At 38.1% G+C, this 21,270-nt stretch overlaps 1 protein-coding gene across 8 annotated transcripts in view; it reads left to right on the top strand.

The window, feature by feature from the left end:
- plce1 (phospholipase C, epsilon 1) overlaps positions 1–20,962 on the top strand; it is a 76,841-nt gene extending 55,879 nt beyond the window's left edge. For 4 of the 8 annotated variants that reach the window (XM_083555670.1, XM_083555675.1, XM_083555673.1 and 1 more), the window contains 26 exons: positions 35–205; positions 282–399; positions 824–998; positions 1,245–1,367; positions 1,477–1,613; positions 1,878–2,116; positions 2,475–2,536; positions 2,729–2,894; positions 4,036–4,143; positions 4,244–4,360; positions 5,188–5,346; positions 5,760–5,889; positions 6,119–6,160; positions 6,830–6,939; positions 7,071–7,188; positions 7,906–8,037; positions 9,250–9,543; positions 10,288–10,451; positions 12,929–13,190; positions 13,389–13,507; positions 14,092–14,220; positions 14,318–14,509; positions 16,695–16,856; positions 17,460–17,672; positions 17,835–17,949; positions 19,030–20,962. In XM_083555670.1, the coding sequence (XP_083411796.1) occupies positions 35–205; positions 282–399; positions 824–998; positions 1,245–1,367; positions 1,477–1,613; positions 1,878–2,116; positions 2,475–2,536; positions 2,729–2,894; positions 4,036–4,143; positions 4,244–4,360; positions 5,188–5,346; positions 5,760–5,889; positions 6,119–6,160; positions 6,830–6,939; positions 7,071–7,188; positions 7,906–8,037; positions 9,250–9,543; positions 10,288–10,451; positions 12,929–13,190; positions 13,389–13,507; positions 14,092–14,220; positions 14,318–14,509; positions 16,695–16,856; positions 17,460–17,672; positions 17,835–17,949; positions 19,030–19,157 (3,885 nt within the window). In that variant the 3' untranslated portion in view covers positions 19,158–20,962. Of the gene's footprint in view, positions 1–34; positions 206–281; positions 400–823; positions 999–1,244; positions 1,368–1,476; positions 1,614–1,877; positions 2,117–2,474; positions 2,537–2,728; positions 2,895–4,035; positions 4,144–4,243; positions 4,361–5,187; positions 5,347–5,759; positions 5,890–6,118; positions 6,161–6,829; positions 6,940–7,070; positions 7,189–7,905; positions 8,038–9,249; positions 9,544–10,287; positions 10,452–12,928; positions 13,191–13,388; positions 13,508–14,091; positions 14,221–14,317; positions 14,510–16,694; positions 16,857–17,459; positions 17,673–17,834; positions 18,054–19,029 lie in introns of all 8 variants that reach the window. The other 4 variants (XR_014535961.1, XM_083555671.1, XR_014535960.1 and 1 more) reach the window with 4 other exon arrangements.
- The last annotated feature ends 308 nt before the right edge of the window (positions 20,963–21,270 follow it).

The following is a 21,270-nucleotide window of genomic DNA, read 5'->3' as shown; positions in this document are numbered from 1 at the left end:
GCTTTTGTTAATCTCTTTCTCCATTGCTTTCTAGGAGGATAGTAAATTTGAAGGACCAACGCTGGCTCAGGCAATAGAGCTGTTTGGGGGTCGACGTTGGAACATGAGCTCAGGCAGTAGAAGCACAGAGAAGACCACCACTCAGAAGAACAGCCCATTGGGCATCACCTCCAATGCAAAGAAGAAGAAAAAAGCCCTTGTGAGGGTAAGATGTAACAGTGCACGTTTCTTGTGTATGTAACTGCTTAAGCTGGCACTAATCTTTTTTATAATGTGCTCAGGGAGATAGTGGGGATGGAACTGATGATGAGATGATCTCACGCAAGACAAAAAGCTGCAAGGAAGTTCTGAGCCGGAGATCTTCTGATCCATTAGACAGTGTGGAGCAGGAGGAGAATGGTGAGAAAAGTAGGACTTTTTAGCTGATATCAAATGCATCAGGTTTATTGTTTATATGTACAGCTGATTTCATATTAAAATTTAAAAATTGAGGTTTGGATTAAAATGTATTTGATTTGCGTGGCATGTTGTTTGGTACCAGATTAGCCATCCTGATAAAAACAGGAATCATAGGTTTCAGCAGGCACAGGCCGTTTAAAGATTAAGTTAACGATATGTAAATCTTATATTTTATTAACTACATGCTAACTGAATTACAAATCAAATTACTTTTTTATATTTCAGAAAAACAGATTTTAAATTACATTGTTCTTCAGGTCATATAGTTTTATAGAACACTGGTTGAAGTTTTTCCCTTCAGAAAAGTGTAGCGTGCAAGAAAGAAATAATGGTAAAATGATGTTGGTCTTGTACACATCTGCAGATGACTCCAGTCTCAGTGGAACCCCTGGATCCTCCTTCTCATCTAGCACAAAAACCCATTCCCCTGGAACTTCCTCCTTCTCCTCTCCCTCTTGCTCGTCTTCTGTAAACAGCTCCACCCCCATTCGTCCACACTCCTCCCCTGTCCTCCCTTGCACCGCCAAAGGCCAACCTGGGTATGACTGATTCCATTGAGCTTATTTAAGTGTTATAAGTCATGGCTTAAGTTGATTTCATAAAACTATTCACTGTTTAGTAATAAAAAGAAGACAACATAGGTGTAACTTTATTTTATCCTATTTTATTTTAGGTCCTATTCTGCATCATAGCATAAACAGAATTATAAACCACCTAAAACAGACAATAGGTGAATTCAATTTGGAATAAAGTGTTTTACTTTTTTTGCATTTTTATTTCCTCAGAACATGGAGCAGCAGAAGTTGGCATGGTCGGGGAAAAGGCTGCTTCCGTGGTTTCCAGAACCTCATGATCTCAGACAGCATAATGAGCTTTGTCGAGTTTGTGGAGCTCTTTAAGTCATTCAGGTGTGTGAGAGCATTCCTATCTTCTGAGGTGTTACATTATTACAAGTATTACAGTGTCATAAAAACTATAAATACATACATTTTTGTATTGTACATATCGATTTCACAGCATTCGTAGTCGCAAGGATATAAAAGAATTGTTTGACACATACGCCGTGCCCTGCATCCGCTCGGGCCCGGATTCGGTGCCTCTCTACACCACACTGAGAATCGATGACAAAATAACAGGGCTTCAGCCTGACCTAGGTTTGTGCTGATGTATTGCTTGTTTTGCTAATGTCTGTAATCTTTCCTTTTTGTGATTACTCATCTATTGCACTCTGCAAAAAAAACAGCCATGTTTGCAAGTGAAAATATCTTGTTTATAGTATTTTAAGATCATTAAAACTATCTCTGGACATTGTTCAAGCTTGTAGTTTCTTATTTTATTTGTATTATTAATCTTGAAACATGATTAATAATCATATATTTGGCAACTGACTCTGATTAATGCACAATCCTCACCTGCAGACCTGCTGACCCGCAATGGCTCCGATCTCGGCCTGTTCATCCGCACTCGCCAGCAGATGTCCGAGAACCAGAAGCAGATTTCCGATGCCATTGCCGCTGCTAGCATCGTGACCAACGGCACAGGCGTCGAACACTCTTCATTAGGTGTGCTGGGCCTCGCCATCCCACAACTTAATGACTTCCTGGTCAACTGCCAGCGAGAGCACCTTACCTACGATGAGATCCTGACCATCATCCAGGTAATCTAATACTAGATCACCTTTAAGAAGATCATAATCGAATGAATAATTGCATTCTTCAGGGCATCGCAGATAAAGTTAAAATATAAACTGTTTAAATCATGAGTTAGAAAGCTAAATGTGAATGAGCACACGTACACAATGTTTTGAAATTGTGTGCAGGAACACTCTGTACCGAAGAAAGTACTCCTATTTAATACTACTTAATGCTCAACCATCGTGTTCTATTGCCTTTCTCTTCATAGAGGAGATTGGCAGTTAGACTAATCTCTCACTACTTTAGAAAGCTCTAGGGAACACGAAACACCTAAACACTAAAGTCATTGCAAGTGTAATTTCTTTCCGTTTTTAACTGTAGAAATTTGAGCCTTCTTCGAGCATGCGCCAGATGGGCTGGATGTCCTTTGAGGGCTTTGCCAGGTTTGTGGCTTGTTCTCTGGCTCACTTAAAAAAAAAATTCAGCACACACTGCACATGATTTACGATCTCATTTCAGAAATGAAATAACTAATGAATTAAAAATTGCTGAACCCAAACACTTACAAGTCAGTCTTGTGTATAAAAAACAAAAACCAAAGCAGAGTAATGCATTGTGACGTTTTGTTATTTAAGGTTTCTCATGGATAAGGAAAACTTTGCCTGCAAAAACGAAGAGTCTCAAGTGAACTCTGATGAGCTGCAATACCCACTTTCATACTACTACATTGAATCATCACACAACACATACCTCACCGGCCACCAGCTGAAAGGAGAGTCCTCTGTGGAGCTTTACAGCCAGGTCAGAGCTGCTGTTAAATAAGAACCTCTCTGAAGGATGAGATCAGCTTTTTTCTAGACGCCTTATTGTATAACACAATGCTTAAAATATGATCAGTGTGCTGATTTGTTTTTGGAATTTCTGGAAACATCTAGCGCATTTTATGTAATGCATTGCATCATCCCTATTATTACACCCAATATAATCAACTGCTAAGGTATAATCTTGTTGTACACTGATATAGATGCATGTACACGAAGAAATGACCAACGTAAAGAAATTTGAAATACACTATATGGCCAAAAGATTGTGGACACCTGACCATCACATCCGTGTGTGGCTCTTTACCAAACCATACACCTTTTCCCAAGGTTGAAAGCACAGAACTGTAATTTGTGTACTTCACTTGAACTAAGAGGCCCAAACCTGACTATGCTTGATACTGTGCACAAAGCGAGCTCCATAAAGATATGGTTTACCAAGATTGGTGTTGAAGAACTTGACTGATTTATAGATCACTGACCTCACTATTGAATTCCATAGGGCTGAATTGGAACAGTGAATGCAGCCCAGGTCTTACTATTGCTTTTATGGCTGAATGACCTTAAATACACACTGCCTCAATCTAAAAGAAGAGTAAAAGCTATTATAACAGGGCATGGACTAAAACTATAGGTGTTAGGTGTCTGCATCGTTTTTGACCATGCATTATATTATGCATTTGACTTAACTCTGGATAATTGCTGTCAATTTAAAGACCAATCACGAGATCACGCCTGCATCACTGTTACTGGGTTTGTGTTGAGAACAAATAAGGAGGTTTATTTATGCTGGAAAGCTGGAATCCTTCAATACATATGCCCAAATGTATTTTCTAAATATCTAATATTATTTTCTAATATTACATAATTCAGAAATAAGTGTTATTTTTGCTGACTAAACACATTTATATTCTTATTGTTTTAGGAATAAAGTTCACATTTATAGGTTTAGTTTAAATCTAATAATAACTATAAGATGTCCAAAAATTATGGCAGGTTATGTTTTTTTTTATCAAAAATTCCCCCACTATGAGAACACCACTCTGACCCCACTATGAGAATATATTATTTATATATAATCCTTTGTGCATGCAGTAAAAGTTACAGCTTTTTCTTTGCAGGTGTTGTTGCAGGGATGCAGGAGCGTCGAGTTAGACTGCTGGGACGGCGATGATGGCATGCCAGATATTTACCATGGACACACACTGACCACCAAAATCCCATTCAAGGTCTGTATTTAGGAAACTTTTTTTTTTAGCTTTTTTTCCCCCTTAAAGTCTGAAATTCTGGGTAGACTCTTTTTTGATAATTCTCTTTTTGCTGCTAAAGGATGTGGTAGAAGCCATCAATCGTTCTGCGTTTGTGAACTCCGAGATGCCTGTGATCCTGTCTATCGAGAACCACTGCTCTCTGCCTCAGCAGCGCAAAATGGCCGAGATCTTCAAGGTGTGTCATCATCTCGCTGTGAAAACTAATTTTATTAACGCACGTTTAATGCAGCGCGCATTTCTGTTTGACAATTTCTTTAAAAAAATGAATAAATAAATATGAAAGAGGCGAAATAAAAAATTTAACGCAACACATTTATTCATGATGTCCTTTCATTACTCAGATATATATATAAAAAAAAATTCTACCGAAAAATTATTTTCAATTACTGAATATTTGTGTATATATATATATATATATATATATATATATATATATATATATATATATAATGTATATGTAAATATATATATATGTAAATATATATATACACACAGGTTATATACACAAATGAATGAAATGTTGGGCAGAATGTACAGTAATGATATAAGGATACATATAGATAAAAATAGTGCAAATGTAATGAGGAGTAAAAGATATACTATGTAATATGTACATGTATAGTACAGAGGTTATATACAGTGTTTTGTTTTGTTTTTTTGTGTTTGTTTTGTGGTGATTTAGCGGTGTAATGTAGAGTTCAGTAGTGACCTAGACATACCTTTGACATGTCTAGTTTTCATGCTCTATGTTGAGTATCGTTTCACTAATAAAAAACATACATTTTCATAAAGCATCCATATTTGTCCATGCTCATGTTGAAAAGAGTATTAACAACTTAAAGTATTAATTTAAGGTCAAATTAGAACAGATAAAAATGAGCAATTAAGTTGCAATTAATCACAAGTTGACAATCTCATGACAATCATGCCTAATATATGTGTTTATATATATATATATATATATATTACAAATTCCAACTTGTATTCCTATGTGATTTGAAGGTGGTGTTCGGAGACAAGCTGGTAACTAAATTTCTCTTTGAGAGCGATTTCTCTGATGACCCGCTGCTCCCCTCCCCATGGCAGCTAAGAGGCAAGATCTTACTGAAGAACAAGAAACTGAAGGCACATCAAGCACCTGTGGACATTCTCAAGCAAAAGGTGGAGAGATATGTGCACTGTTCAGATTGATGGTAGTTTCTGGAAATATGTATGTGTGGAGGTCTTGTCTTACATCACTGCTGCTAATGTGTTTTGAGCAATTTCTTTCTTCTTCTAATATACATTGTGCTCTTTTTAATTTTACTGTAAAAAATCATATTATGTAAGGAGTCAGTTTAAGAAATGCGGCATTCTTCATTTTGAGTAGCGCCGTCTGTCTTTCAAAGCAGTACTATAATCAAAGCTCATCAATTGCTTCATGAATGCTAATTGTAAAGTCAGGTTCAGACTTGAATTGAATACTTGGTAATATAATTTTAATATCCACAGGAATATTTGGACCATGGATACGCCGGAAAAGGATAGATGAGAGCAATAAGGTGTTTAATTTTCTCCTCCTTTAATTTCTTTAGGCACTCCAGCTAGCACACATGCAAGCTCAAGCCAATAACTGTACAGTTGCCACTGGTTCTATTGGCAACAACGAAGAGGAAGAAGAGGAGGAAGACGACTACGACTACGACTATGAGTCATTGTCTGATGGTAGGCTTTTGGTCTGAACCTTAATTAGCAGAGTAGGAGTAGAATTTGATTTGATTTGATTGTTTAGAATTGACTAACCCCGTTCCTTTTTCCTTCCATCTTTCCCATGTTAAAAACTGGGTTACATAGAACATCTTTATAACCCAAAGCATGTGGATTTACTCATCTTAATCGTCTTCCTTTCTGCCTTCCTTTTTCTCCCTTTCTTTTCATCTCTCCTTTCTTGTAGCTGATGTCCTCAATGCTTCCACTGCCTCTTATAGCCAGGAAGGTAAACCGTGTGTGTGTGTGTGTGTGTGTGTGTGTGTGTGTGTGTGTGTGTGTGTGCTGGTGTCAGAAAGAGAGAATGCATGTGCGTGCATCTTAGTTTTTTAACACACTCTGTGTCTGCTTCGCTCTTGATATGTGCAGGTGAAGGTATATCTGAACTGCGTCACTGATGAAATGAAGCGCATTGCCTGTATGTTTGGTTTAATGGCTAGAGCAGTGTTGTGACTACGCTAAAACGGCTGGTGTGGTGTGTAAACATAAAGCTGCCCCTAAACCCCCCTTTCTCCTTCTCCTTCTCTTTCCCCTTTCCCTCTGTCCACACTCTTTTGAAAATTATGTGACCTTGCTAGCGGCACTGGCTCATCTGAGAAAAAAAACAAAGCCATCTGGTTTCTCAGGCCCCTCTGTGCTCCTTCTCTGAAAAAGAGATGAGGGATTCTTTCCTTTCACGTTGCCCATTCCCATCCAGCGCACCCCAGGGACCTGATCCAGCATGCAACCCGGTCACAATAAAATAAAAAAAATTTTTGTTATTTATCTGTCATTATTGCTTCAATTCCTAAGTTGTAGGGTAATCAGTGCTTACGCTTTCTGCGTCTGTGTCAGAGCACCTTTGTGAGGCTTAAGTGATGCAGACATGCCAAGTTATATCTTCGGTCTTTGTGCACAGATAACATCCTGGATGACAAACCTGAGGGGAAGTCTTCGACCGAAAAGCTCCAATACGAGTCCAATGACGAGATGCCGAAAAGAGTTAAGAAAGCAGGGAGTAAAGGAAAGGTGAGCTTCAGCCTCTCTCTCTCTCTCTCTCTCTCTCTCTCTCTCTCTCTCTCTCTCTCTCTCTCTCTGATTCTGCAGTCTTTTTATGTGAAAAATGACATGCGGTCTGTTTCTATACTGTGCTTGAGCAGATGTTCGACATGGAGCTGGGGGAGGAGTTCTATCTGCCGCAGAATGAGAAAGAAAGCAGGCAGATTGCACAGGAACTCTCTGACCTTGTCATCTACTGCCAGGCAATAAAATTCCCAGGTATTTGCATTGTTGGAATAAGTCCTTATGTAAACGTAACTCTCTGTTGTTCGACTGTCATAATGCCCACTTGCTGACACTTGACCTCTCAAAATGATAGAGGCTTTAGAAAATGATAAAGAAAAAACTTATCTGGAGCAATAGAAATACCAAGAAGCATCATAATGTTGAGATTTGCCTCAGGCTATTGAGCATTTCATATATTTACACTTTTCTGGCCACAAGCTTTAGAGTCTTGAACTTATCATTGTGGAAGTTAGCACTCTGACCAAAATCACTATCACAGGCTTTACAGTGATAGTTTTTAGTAAAGTCAGAGTGCTTATCGACAACAAACACAATAATGTTCCCAATGATTAAGAAATGACGTTCCATGTCACACTATATTTCCGACATGATCTCTTTCTATATATAGGAGGCACGGATTTTAAGAAAACAGCCACTGTGCAAAGACTGTAAAGTTCTGGTATTGCCTTTACCCTGGCTGCACATTGAGCATGTTAAGACAGTAGAGTCTCCCATAATTGTAAATTAGAATCAGGTGCTCATTTTGAATGGAAATATCATCCATCCCTTGAGCACAGGCTAAACAAATAAGCAGCTCCGATCTAGTGGGAGCCTGAGGAGACCAATGCCCTCAGCCCAAACCCTAATTCTTGTGTGTGTGCGTGTGTGTGTGTGTGTGTTTGTGTCTGTGTCTGTGTGTGTGGGAACCAGGCCTATCAACTCTCTCCCCTTCGGGCTCTAGCAGAGGAAAGGAGCGCAAAAGTCGAAAATCCATCTTTGGCAACGCCCCAGTTCGTGGGAGCCCTGGTGAACCGGTGACGCTGGTGCGCGGCTCGGGGAAAGGTAGTGCAGCTCTGTACACGGCTCACACAGGAAACAGAACACCCACTTAGAACACTCCTGGGAAAAGGCCGCTTAACTTTTCCACCCCTTTAAAAGTCCCCCAAAAGCACATTAAAAAAAGTCTTCTCTCACAGCATGCTCCAGGAAGTGGTTCTTGGCACGAGTGAACGCGCAGATAGGAATTCAGATGCACTTGATCCTGTTTTGGACATCAGCATTCAGTCCGTTTATGTGCTCAGGAGACTACAACGCAGTAGTTAACCACTTGACCTGCGTAGTGCCAGCTCAGCTTTGCACCCAGGAGTGCAAAGGATTGTGTTGATATGATTTATAGTTTATCAAACATGTTAGTGTTCCGTAAATGCTTCAGCTGTTCATAGCAGAAAGGGAGCAACTTACTGTAGCACTCATATACATGAATGGCCAAATTGTCCTCTCACATATCTGTGGAAAACCAAACATTACATACATATAATTTTGAAGCATTTTATTTCAGGAAATTCCACAGTTTTTAGAGCTATATAATGGAAAATCTGACCAAAGGAATGGTATATACGTTACATAGTATTCCTCATTGGTGAGAGAGTGATGGACTGGTTTGTATTCATACTACCAAATAAGTCCAAGACAATCTAGCAGAGGCACCATTATCTTAAATGATAGCTAAACTAAACAACCCTGGATAAATACAATAGAATTTTATACAGTACTACAACTGCCTAAAATTACAAGCTAAGCTGCTTTGAATTTAAATATTATTGTGTGCATGTTACACGTCCATTCATCTATAATACCCTTAACCCAAGCCAATATCACAGCCCTAAAAACTATTTGGCCTGAGTCTCGAAAATGATTGTGAAACTAAGATTATTAGCAATAGCAGAGCGGGCATTACAGGAAACACTCTACCAGATGTATCATGATATAGTCTACCAGATGATAATGAATTGACAGTGTTGTGAGGAAACCATATTAGTACATGCACACTAATTAGTTAAAGTTATTGTTTTTTGTATTATTACAAGATGTATTTTGTAAAAGAAAAAAAAGCACATTTTGACATACGGACAGATCCATAAATATTTGGAAACAAAGTGTTATTTTATGTGTTATGTGCATTTTGGAGATAAAATTGAAGGGACCATTGAAGGGACCAAAAGTCTAGAATTATAATTTCATTACAACTCTTTTCTGCGTCACGTTTCCTTGCAGCTGGCATGGATGGCACAAGGGCGAGTTGGGAGGACCAGACGATGCCAGCAACAGGCACAACACCTTCACTGAGCGCAATTATTCGCACACCCAAGTGTTACCACATCTCGTCGGTGAACGAGAACGCTGCTAAGCGTTTGTGTCGTCGATATTCGGCCAAATTGATTGGCCATACAGAGCGCCAGTTGCTGCGTACCTACCCTGCTGCTACACGCATCGACTCCGCAAACCCCAACCCCCTCTACTTCTGGCTGCACGGCATCCAACTCGTCGCCCTTAACTATCAGACTGATGGTAAGCGACCCACCTACCACAAAAATCTTACTCCTTAAACAGGATTACAGTAAATTGACACACTCGTAGCAATGACTTTTTTTTTTCTTTTTTTTTTTTTTTTTAACTAAAAGTATCAGACATTATATCAGACATTAAACTCTGAGATTTGACTATTATTAATAATTCACTCTTGATCAATGAGCTTTTTACAACTGCTGAAATATTAACAGGTCTGGGTAGAACATTTATGTCCTTTTTAAAAATCTTTCTGCCTACTGAATTGATGTTTAGTAGCTATAATTTGCAATTACCAGCAGGAATGTAGTTGGGTTAGAAGTGAATGATGCAATCGGGTTCCTCAAGAATCTAAAGTCCCGCAATGAAAATTTGTGAAATAGAGAATGGTGGGATCTTTACCTTATCATGAACACGTCTAGGAATCCAAGAAAGCACAATGATCTGGGGTGGCAATGTTGGCGTTACTCTCAACACTGTCAATGACAGCAACAGTAACCGGATGTAGCAGTCTTGGAGCTCTTGTATGTGGAAGAGGGCCATTAAAATTTCCCTCTATGCTGTGATTCCACATGAACAGTAAGATAAGATGCAATGGCTGACGTGTGTCTTAGAACAAACATGTGCTAGACTTGTACTAGACTTTACTCTCACCAGATTGTAATCTTCATGCAATAGGGGAGATCTAGCCAGGGGGTGTATACTGACAAATGACAAAATTTGTAAATTCAAATATTGTAATTGCAGATCTGCCCATGCAGCTGAACACTGCTCTATTCGAGGTGAATGGTCACTGTGGCTTTGTCCTGAAGCCACCTGTGTTATGGGATCGCACCTGCCATATGTACCAGCAGTTTAGCCCACTGGAGCGAGACCTGGAGCATATCAGCCCTACATTCTACTCACTGACTGTAAGAACACACACTATTCTACATCTAAATCTAACCCTAACCTTAACATTGGTAACTAAATGTATTCATTAGTTGTATTTTTTACTAAAAGATGTCATAATAAGGTCTAAAATATGATTATACATGTGGTGAATTCTTGTTATATTTGTAATCTATGTATTTCAGTAAACCTACTTTGGTACAATGTCCATTAAATATCTGTTATACAATATCTGTCAAAGTCAACAATAAAAACTTTATTAGAGTAAATATTGAGGGCTTACCACAAATTGTAAACCATTAAGAAGCAAACAAAAAGACCAGTTTAGAGTTTCCAAAAAAGTTCTGAAAGAACCTCATATAGACAGATAAGACAGAAGAATATGGAGAAGGGAGTGAAATATTCATGATGTAAAGCATGCATGACCATGTATGGCTGCAAATTTGACTTATTCTCGTATTAACTGATGTAAATGTTGACATTGAAGTGCATAGCGATGTATTATCTACTTGAAAATCAGCCAAATGCTTCAACTCATCAGCTTAACAGTGCAGATGTACATTTAACTAAATCCTACTTCAAATGCAACCCGACTTTTTTTTTATGGCAAACAAGTGCAATAAAAATGGCTGTCAGTCACCTGACCTATGTCAAGTTGAGCTAGATTTTATTTGCTAAACATAACACTGATAGCAGAATGAAAACAAGCAGGAACTAAAGACAGTGTCTGGTAATGTCTGTGACACAGTAGCTCAGTGAAATGTAGCTCAACTTGACATTGGACAGGTGACTGACTTAGCCATTTTTATTCCACTTGTTTGCCATGAAAAAGTTAAAACAGAGAATACACACCATTTTAGAGAGCGAAAAGGTCATTTTGAATTTGATGGATGCAACAGTTCTCAAAAAAGTTGAGACAGGGCCATATTTACCACTGCATAACATCACGTCTTCAATCGGTATAGATTTGGGAACTGAGGAGACCAGTTGCTGATGTTTTGGAAGAGGAATGTTTGTCTGATACAGGATTCTAACTGCTTAACAGTGCTGTGTGTTCTTTTATTGTATTTTACATGACATGATGCACCTAAAAGTGAAAAGTCTAGACTGCAGGCAAGCCAGTTCAGCACCTAGACTATTTTACTACAAAGTAATGCTATTATTATAGATGAAGTCTGCAGTTAGCATTGCTCAAATATACTAAGCCTTCTCTGAAAAATATGTTTTCTGGATGGAAGCATACCTGTATATAACATTTAGCATTGATGGAGCCTTTCCAAATAGGAAAGGCGCCTATTTCACAGGCAATAATGCAATCCCATACAATCATTCTGAACTAGGCACTGATAACAAGCCAGATGGTCCCCCTCCTCTTTAGTCTGAAGGATGTGGTGTCCGTTGTTTCCAATATTTTGATTCGGCTGACGACTTGGCCTCTCCAAGATACAATATTTGTTAATTAACCGAATTAGTTGTAAAATGTTTCTCCAACTGTTTAATTTGAATAACACATTTAATCCTCAAAATTAACCTCTTTTTTCCCTTAAAATTGTACATTTACTCAGTTTTAACATTTGCTATTTTTTTGTGTTCTATTGAAATTACAATATAATTATTTACTAATAATAGTATTTTAATTTACATTTTACACAGTATTCCAACTTTTACTGACAATTGAATTTATAATTCTAGACTTTTGGTCCCTTCAATGGTCCCTTCAATTTTATCTCCAAAATGCACATAACACATAAAATAACACTTTGTTTCCAAATATTTATGGATCTGTCCGTATGTCAAAATGTGCTTTTTTTTCTTTTACAAAATACATCTTGTAATAATACAAAAAACAATAACCTTAACTAATTAGTGTGCATGTACTAATATGGTTTCCTCACAACACTGTCAAACAACTGATCATTATCATCTGGTAGACTATATCATGATACATCTGGTAGAGTGTTTCCTGTAATGCCCGCTCTGCTATTGCTAATAATCTTAGTTTCACAATCATTTTCGAGACTCAGGCCAAATAGTTTTTAGTGCTGTGATATTGGCTTGGGTTAAGGGTATTATAGATGGATGGACGTGTAACATGCACACAATAATATTTAAATTCAAAGCAGCTTAGCTTGTAATTTTAGGCAGTTGTAGTACTGTATAAAATTCTATTGTATTTATCCAGGGTTGTTTAGTTTAGCTATCATTTAAGATAATGGTGCCTCTGCTAGATTGTCTTGGACTTATTTGGTAGTATGAATACAAACCAGTCCATCACTCTCTCACCAATGAGGAATACTAATGGGATTTTCTATGTGGTGCCATATACACATTTTAGTTTGTGTAAACACGGTTATGCATATGAAGCTCTACAGTTTAGAATCGTTCTGTGTTATTCCTTAGGCACATAAGGGCAATGCACTTGTTTATGTTTATTTAACATTGTCGTCCACAGCTGTGGGCAGTAACTTCACTTTTGCTGTCCTTTCCTGTTTATCAGGTGGTATCTGGGCAGAACGTGTGCCCGGGGAACAGCAGTGGCAGCCCGTGCTTGGAGGTCGAGGTATTCGGCTTGCCAGCTGACAATTGCCACTTCCGCACTAAACCCATCCACCGGAACACACTTAACCCGATGTGGAATGAGAGCTTCACCTTCCAGGTGCACTTTGAAGACCTGGCATTTCTACGTCTGGCTGTAGTGGAGAACAACAGTTCGCAGGTCACCGCGCAGAGGATCCTGCCACTGAAGGCACTCAAACCTGGTCAGGAACTCCACCACCTCTACCAGAGCGCCTTTTTAATTATTATTTTTTTAAGGTTGTCGCAAGAGCTTCCGTATTAGTTTGCTTTATATAATGATGCAGGATGGAAAATGTTATTGCAATACAAATGGCTCCAGAAAATCCAAATCAGATTTAGCATTAACTTGTGACATCTCTCCTCATGCGTTTTTGCTTTAGGCTACAGACACCTGCAGCTGAGGAATCAGCACAATGAGGCACTGGAGGTCTCCACTCTCTTCCTGTTTAGCCGCAGGATGGAGGAGAGTCCTGATGGTGGAGCACGACCGGCGGCGGTGGTAAGAAAGAGAGTTTATTCTATAAGTGTAACATGCATCCTGAAAATTATTTTTTGTTTAATCCTTATTTCAATTAATTCCCTTTCCACTAATTATTACAAATTACGTTCCTATTTACAGCCCTTATTATTTTCCTTTACTGGGTGCAATTGCTTGACCTCGTCTCTTTACAGTTTAAGTGGTAATTATGTAGTAAAAGCAGAAGTAGCGTAAGTCAATAGGCCTTAATGCGCATTAATTTTAACCAGCAAAATTCCTGAAATGGTTTTCATTCATTTTGTGTATTAGTGGAGTTCAACTCACTGAAGTCAGAGCTCTAGTGTCTAGGGCCATGGAACATGTCCAGGGGACAGGACGGTGTGTTTGGATTTTAACATCTTACGAACGTGACTTAACCCCAAATCCCCATTATTACATGACTGTGCCTGAATGTAAACAGGAAGTCATAAAGACCTGCATGGCATGTGCTCTAATAATTCCGCATTCCTCACACTGTTATTGCTTTGCTGAGCTCAATCTGTCCTTTTAAGTTAGCAGTGAGGTGTTTGGTAATGAACTATTGCCGTTCACTTGTTTTTCCTCAGCTGTTTAGCTCAGAGGAGCGGCGAGCGGCACAGCAGCACAAAGTGACCGTGCACGGAGCTCCAGGACCCGAACCTTTTACTGTGATCAGCGTGAAAGAGCACACTACAGCAAAGCAGTTGCTGAACATGGTGAATCACATACACATACACAGATGGATGAATGGATGACTCATGTATAGATATCTAGAAACAATAACTGTTTTTTTCTTTTATTTTCTTCCACCAGCTGGTTCCAAATGCTGCTGCTGACTACATCTTGATGGAAGAGAAGATACCATTGTCAAAGGAAAAGTGTGATGCAAAGAAAGTTCCTCAACAACGCCCTCTAGTTTCTGACGAGAGGGTTCTCAAAGTTCTGCACAGCTGGCAACCTGAGGAGGGCTTTGTGGGCCGTATATGCATGAAAGCCAAGGAGGAGGTAAACAAAGGTTTAATTTAGATAAAAGACAATTATTTTTTTTTACATTATCATAGTAATGTTTAATGTATTTTAGTGGAACTGTGTACTGAACAGAGGTTGATCACTATAGATTTTGGTGGGACAGAATGATAACCATGACATCGATGTTGAACTAATTTTATTTAAGGAACGCTATTTTCCTATGCTTTAGCCAATTAGTGTGCCGTGCCTCCATGTGCCGTGCCTATGATATTGGCAATTTTAAGCAAAATTTTAACCCTGATAAATGGCAGCTGTGATATGACAACTTATGATTGTAGCTCATTTTCAGTGGGTTTAAACTTACCTCAGTTCAACCGTGTTTGATCCAGCTGGTGTTCTTCCATCTTGAAAAAGGCCCTAATCTAGCCCCAAAAAATCAAGCATTGGAAAAGTGAGACATTTCTTTCCTCAGACTTGGCTTGAGAAGCATAGCTGATATACAGTTATTATTCACTCCATAATCTCCCTTTCTCTCGCCCAGTCATTTTAGATCATACAGCACATCATAGACAGCTAATGGCTTTGTTTGCTAAACATATTACATTGAATTCAGATTTTTATTGTTTTGCTCTAAAAGACATGGAGTTATGGAGTATTTGTAAATTAGCTCAACTGTCACTGTTTTTCCGGCTGTCTTTTTTTTTTTTTTTTTTTGGACGATTTTTGGAAGGTATTAACCACAGCATATTTGGGAACGCAATCACTATGGACCAGTTTCACAGCAGACAATTTTTTCACGAAAGGAGACGGGGTGGTTTTGGAGGCTTTCGTTATTGATGCATTAAAAAAACTGCAATTGAAATGAATGGGGGAAATTGGCATAGGCAGAAGTGGTCATTTTTAAAATGAAAACACCCTGCAGACAGTGATAGTGAATAAAATGGAAATGAAATAAATACAAAAACAAGTTATTATTTGCTCTCTAGCCCAGTACTGGTCTGCGGCTTAGTGGTTGGGGAACCCTGCTCTAGTAGCTCTTGTTGCAGTTCTCATTTGTGACCACTAGGCAAAGTAATAACTCTATCTAAAAGCATAAGCAATTAGAAAAATTGCACAAATCAATGGAATAATTAGCTTGAAACCGGTCAAATAGCAGTATTTTATAAAACATTAATAATGCACAAGTTTGGAGTTGTGAATGGGGGTATTAATGATTAACGACCAATGAACATTTAATATTCTCCCTTTTCTGTATAGTCCCTTATAGATGCAGGTTTGAGGTGAAAGTGTGAGAAGGTTGTAGCTAAATTTGAGACAATGTCTGTTGTGAAAAGCGCTATACAAATAAACTTGACTTGACTTGACTTGACTAAATCAAGCTCTGTGGCACTATCTGTGAATTTATTTCTGATTACTTAAATAGCATCACTCCAGTATGGTTCTTTGTATTCATTCAGGAGACTCACGGCACATATCAAATGATCATGATACCCTGAAATAAAAAAAAGAAATGTGGTAGTTTTAGGACCACTATATAATTAAAGATACAATGATGTCTATTAAAAGGTATTAATTAGTTTCCCCTTAATCTTTGCTTTGTTCTAAAAAAATCTGCTGACTAGAGTGTCTCTTGTGCCGATTAGAAGAAAAAAAGGATAATTTACATGTATATTTGAACTATAACAGTGTTTTTACAATGTTTACTAGTATAAGCAACAATACAATACATGCAGAATAGATTTATTCTATTCATTAATTCAATATCATCTAATATTGTTTCATTAAATATTAAATGAGAAGAGAAAAACTCTATTGAGGAATTTGCTTTTGCTGTAGATCTGAAAATGAGAATTTGAGTTGTTTGTGTGGCCTAACTAAGCTGGGATGTAACATTAAAAATGAAAGTTCTTCATCATATAATTCAGCATTGATACATATAATTCAGCATTGATACATGAGCAACACGGAAATCTCCTCATATTCGCTCATTAAAAAGACCAGATATTCCTTGCATTTTTATAATAAGTATTACATTTTTAGTTACATTTAAATTTAAAGGGAAAAATAATTTGTATTTGTTTAAACTGGGGGAAAACGTAAGAAGTATTTGTTTATCTGTCTGCGGTTTATTTGTGACTAGTGCTTTATTTGCTCCCCCTGCTGGATGGTTACTGAATTACAAACTGCCCCTGCTGTGAATAAAACGTGCTGTATTTGACAGAACTTGAATGAGAAGAATTCAGTAATGGACAGAGCAGAGGAAGTGAACAGCGGAGGAGACGAGGACGTGTTCTTTGTTCAGGTTCATGATGTTTCTCCAGAGCAACCGCGAACGGTCATTAAAGCACCACGCTACAGCACTTCACAGGACATCATCCAGCAGGTCAGAACTCCCTTCCTGAAACCAAAGAACGATAAAAAACCTCATAGAATTTGTAATGGTTCAAATATGAGATTATATTGGTTTTAATGGAAACTGTAATAGTGTAACTCTGTGGGTCCCTACTGATAATTTGTTGCTTTTAATTGGTGGAATGTTTGATATCTTTTGACAACTTTTAGTTCACATATTTGTCATTTACTGGACACCTAATAGGGACCATTAAGATGTGAAGATGGTCCCTATTAGTGTCCATTAGTGTATTTGGCTTAATAATAATGGAAACCATTTAATATGTTTATAATGGTAAACAGCTAATGGTTTATAATTCTATTTGTAAGAGAATACGTTTTTTTTGTAGGCTATTGTTCATAAGTTGATCAGCGATTTAAAAAAAGAAGTGCTGGCCGACTGTACTAGTTCAATATATTATTTCTACGCTCTTATTAGAAATAGCTGTATGTAAATTTAGTGCACTATAATGAGAATGTGGGTTGGTTTGCGAGTTCCACATATAGTAAAGACCCTGTCAATTCATTATTTAGTCAATTCTCTGTCTCTGTTTTAAACCTATCTGCACTCTGTTGTTTGCATCTCTGATCACAGGCACTGTGCAAAGCAAAGTACTCGGTCAGCATCTTGAGCAACCCGAACCCCAGCGATTACGTGCTGATGGAGGAGGTGGGTCGTGAAGCTCCTGGGAAGAAGGTGTCTTCAGTTAAACCCTCTCAGCGAGTGCTGCCTGATCATGAGTGTGTGTTCCAGGCCCAGAGCAAGTGGAAGGGCCCTGGCAAGTTCATCCTCAAACTTAAGGAGCAGGTATAAAACAAGAGACTATACTGCTGACCTGTACTCTATTACACTTTATGACTTTCACTATAAGTAATTCAAATGGCATGGTCAATTATATACATGTAAGAGCTTTTTCCTCTTTCTCTTTACTGATTGGGGTGTATATATGTGTGGGTGTGTGTGATCTAGATTGGGCGTGAGGACAAGAGGAAGTGCGTGTCGTTCGCCAGCGAGCTTTGGAAGCTGACGGGCCGCAGTCGCAGCGTGACGATGAACGGGCCCGCCTCGAGTGAGGCAGCACACAGTAAGGAGGAGCGCGGTGCTCCACCTCCACCTGATGCCTTGGACTGAACGCACGCCTGACGATGTGTGTGTGTTTGTGTGTGCAGTGCATGGAGTCTTGGCCAGGTAGGGCAGCTTCAGAACGTCGACACCAGGCACAGATCAAACAGCTTAGTAGCTACTTTTTTCTTTTCTTTGTGCTTTTTATTGGAACAACTTGATTAGCTGAACTTTACTTGTTAAGTTCTGTAAAAAAAAAAAACATAACTTGAGGTTAGTTTGATCTTGAGTTTAGGGTAATCGCATAAAAAAATTATAAAAAAAAAAAACCCCTAATTTAAAAAAAAATTATTTGTGGACACCTGACCATAGCAGCTTTATGAACATTCCATTAAAATCTAGTCCTTATTTGCTGTTATTGTAACCTCCACTTTTCTGGGAAGAGTTAGTAAGTATAATGTACCAGACTCTCTTCCTTTAAATAAGACAGAAATATGCAGCTTGTCAAGTTACTGAGAAAACGGAAAGCACAAATAAGTCCAATCTCGAAGAGTGAAAACATGACAGCTTTACCTCAAAATGCTTTTTTTCCACACAAAAAAATAATAAATGCATAAAAAATAATTAGATTACATACAGATTCCTTCACAGGAAGCATGTCGACAATTACACTTTTTTAAAACGTCACTTATGTGGCCACAGTTCAGCATTTCTTATTGGTTGTTGCTATGAAAATAATAACCTTGGACTAAAATTATATAAAATTAAATAATATTAATATATAATTATATTCAAATATACTGACTGAAATATTCCCATCTGGATCAGAATCGAGAATTTAACAAAGCCATGGTATAAAAAAGACAGACTGCATCTCTAACTCACCCCTCAGAAGTCTTGAGTAAAGAGTGATGTATGTTTAACCCTGCAGCACATTTGTGATGCAACGCTAATCTTATTAATGAACAGTAATTGTGCTCCGATATGAAATATGAGCCAATAACCTACATTCTGTGCTATGAAACCCTGAAGAAAGTGCAGTGCTCTTTATCATTACATAACATGCGTGTGTGTGTGTGTGTGTGTGGGTGCGTGCCCGCAGGTTCTGTGTTGGCGCTGGGACTGAAGGCCTGGGTGGCAGAGGCATGTCTGGGTTTTGCCCCTGTGTCCCCACCGGCCCCCTCGGCCTGGTCCTTTCCCCTGCTGTGGAACCGGAAGTTGCCGAAATGAGCATCAAGCCTGAAACGACATGCTTTGACCTTTCTTGACCTCTCACACACTGAGTGATGAGCATCATGGGACAGATAGAGGCACCTGTTATGCTCCAAGCTGTTGGAGTGTATACAGCACGAAGCCCACAGTGACCGAGCAGAACACGGAGCACTGCAGCAGGGTCCACACTGGTTCTAGGACGTGTAACGATCGATTAAAGCGCACTACCTCCGGGCCACTTCCGTCTCCACCTTTACTTTCTCTTCGCCGCTTAAACCCTTGAAGTGAGCATGTGGTCGCTGGTGTCGCTCAATCGTTTATCTTGAAGTTCTGATCTTTCACAGTACTGTCCTCGAGAAACGCATATTTATGTACTGCATGATGATATTTTGCACATTTTTTTTTTATTCTACTACAGTTGGATTTTGGTCACCATGTATTCTTATTTAATTCATATTTATTTGACTTTTCTTTTGTTTAACATGCAGTTGAATAGACAGAAAAGTAGCACACTCTGACATCACACTAACGCTACATTGGTTTTTCTTTGAAAAAAATGCTTTTAATAATAGGAGTAGATTAATAGAAGTATATTTATTGTCCAAATGTTTAAATGGCTGCTCTGGTTTTATTCGGTCTCAGAAGTAAACACAGCCAGGTTTTGAAAGGTACAGTTTTCCTACGTTTATTTAGACGACCAACCGAAAAGGCACTACAGATTTCCACTTCACTTTATATTTCGTGCAATTTTTTTTTCCTTTCTGTATTTTTCTTATTAATGCTTTTTTTTTCTTTTCTTTTTTTTTAACAATTAAACTTATTTAATTTTATGACACCAGTAAGTACAAATACTTTACTGTCAATTACATGAATTTGCTTGTGGGATCATTTGTGGAAAAAAATACATTTGTTCCCTTAAAGATTTCCACATTATTTCTTGATCGTGTTTAATGTTTTTGCATGTTGCACAAACGTGTCCGTTGCACTTACTCCCTCGTTTTTAAGTCAACTCCCCACGTGTACATTTGACTACCTCTGCTAACTCGTGGAGCCTTAAAGTATAACACTTTCCTGTTCTCTAATCTAATGTACTCAACCTTTTACTGCTTATTAAATGTAAAAATCTTCTGCATGAAGATTGGAAACATAACTTTTCTTTCTTTCTTTCTTTCTTTCTTTTTCCTTATTATTCTTATTTTTTATAAATATTATTATTTATGAAAAAACCATAGCCCGGGTTGGCTACGTGTTTTTGTTGTACATAACATGAATATATGAAAGAACTGTACGAAAGCCACATGCCTAATTTATTCTGGAGAGTGTAAATATTTCTCTTAACTAGCTTGTACTGTATCAGTGTATATTGTTTATACCTTTTTAGACTCTCTCTTTCTCTTTAATGTATCTGTGTATCTTCTCTTTTGAGTGTCTGTAAATGTTTGTATTGTTGTACATGTAGTGCAGCTTGATTAGGATTTATTTTCATCTCATCAGTGGTGCAGTTACAGTGATGCCTGTGTAACAGATTTACTTGTTCAGCTCTTTTTTTCTTTCTTTCTTTCTTTCTTTCTTTCTTTCTTTCTTTCTTTCTTTCTTTCTTTCTTTCTTTCTTTCTTTCTTTCTTTCTGTTAATCTTGTGACTGGCTGACTGTTGGAGAGGAAATAACAGCAGCTGTACGATAAATAAAAAAAATTATAATAAAGTGCTAAATCTCGTAAAAATGTCTCGTTCTCCAAGACCCTGAATAAACCTCACACTCATTTAAATTCAGGTTCTAATATTTAAAGAAATAAAGCACTGAAAGGAAGCAATTTTCCCCCCAGATTGTACTTTTCTGATTTTTTTTTTACCTGTGGACCATTTTTTTTTGTACATGAACTACTTAATTCACTAAATTTTATTGTTGATGGTTTGACATGATCCACGATTGCTTGGTTCTTTGAAACTCAGCCTGGAGTTGTTGTCATAGCAACAGATAATCACAAGCAATTACATGTAAGCAGGATTACATCATGGCTTTCTAAGCAGCGCTGATACAGGAAACATGTCACAGCCATGTCCTCCCCTATTTATGACAGCAGCGGGTTTGTTTTTCCTGAGCGAATCATTGACCTGATTCATTGTTGGACC

This window comes from Silurus aristotelis (assembly GCF_946808225.1).
Source record: "Silurus aristotelis genome assembly, chromosome: 12".
NCBI classification, from domain to species: domain Eukaryota; kingdom Metazoa; phylum Chordata; class Actinopteri; order Siluriformes; family Siluridae; genus Silurus; species Silurus aristotelis.
The sequence above is the reverse complement of the archived record's forward strand: the minus strand, read 5'-3'. Positions and strand labels throughout refer to the sequence as shown.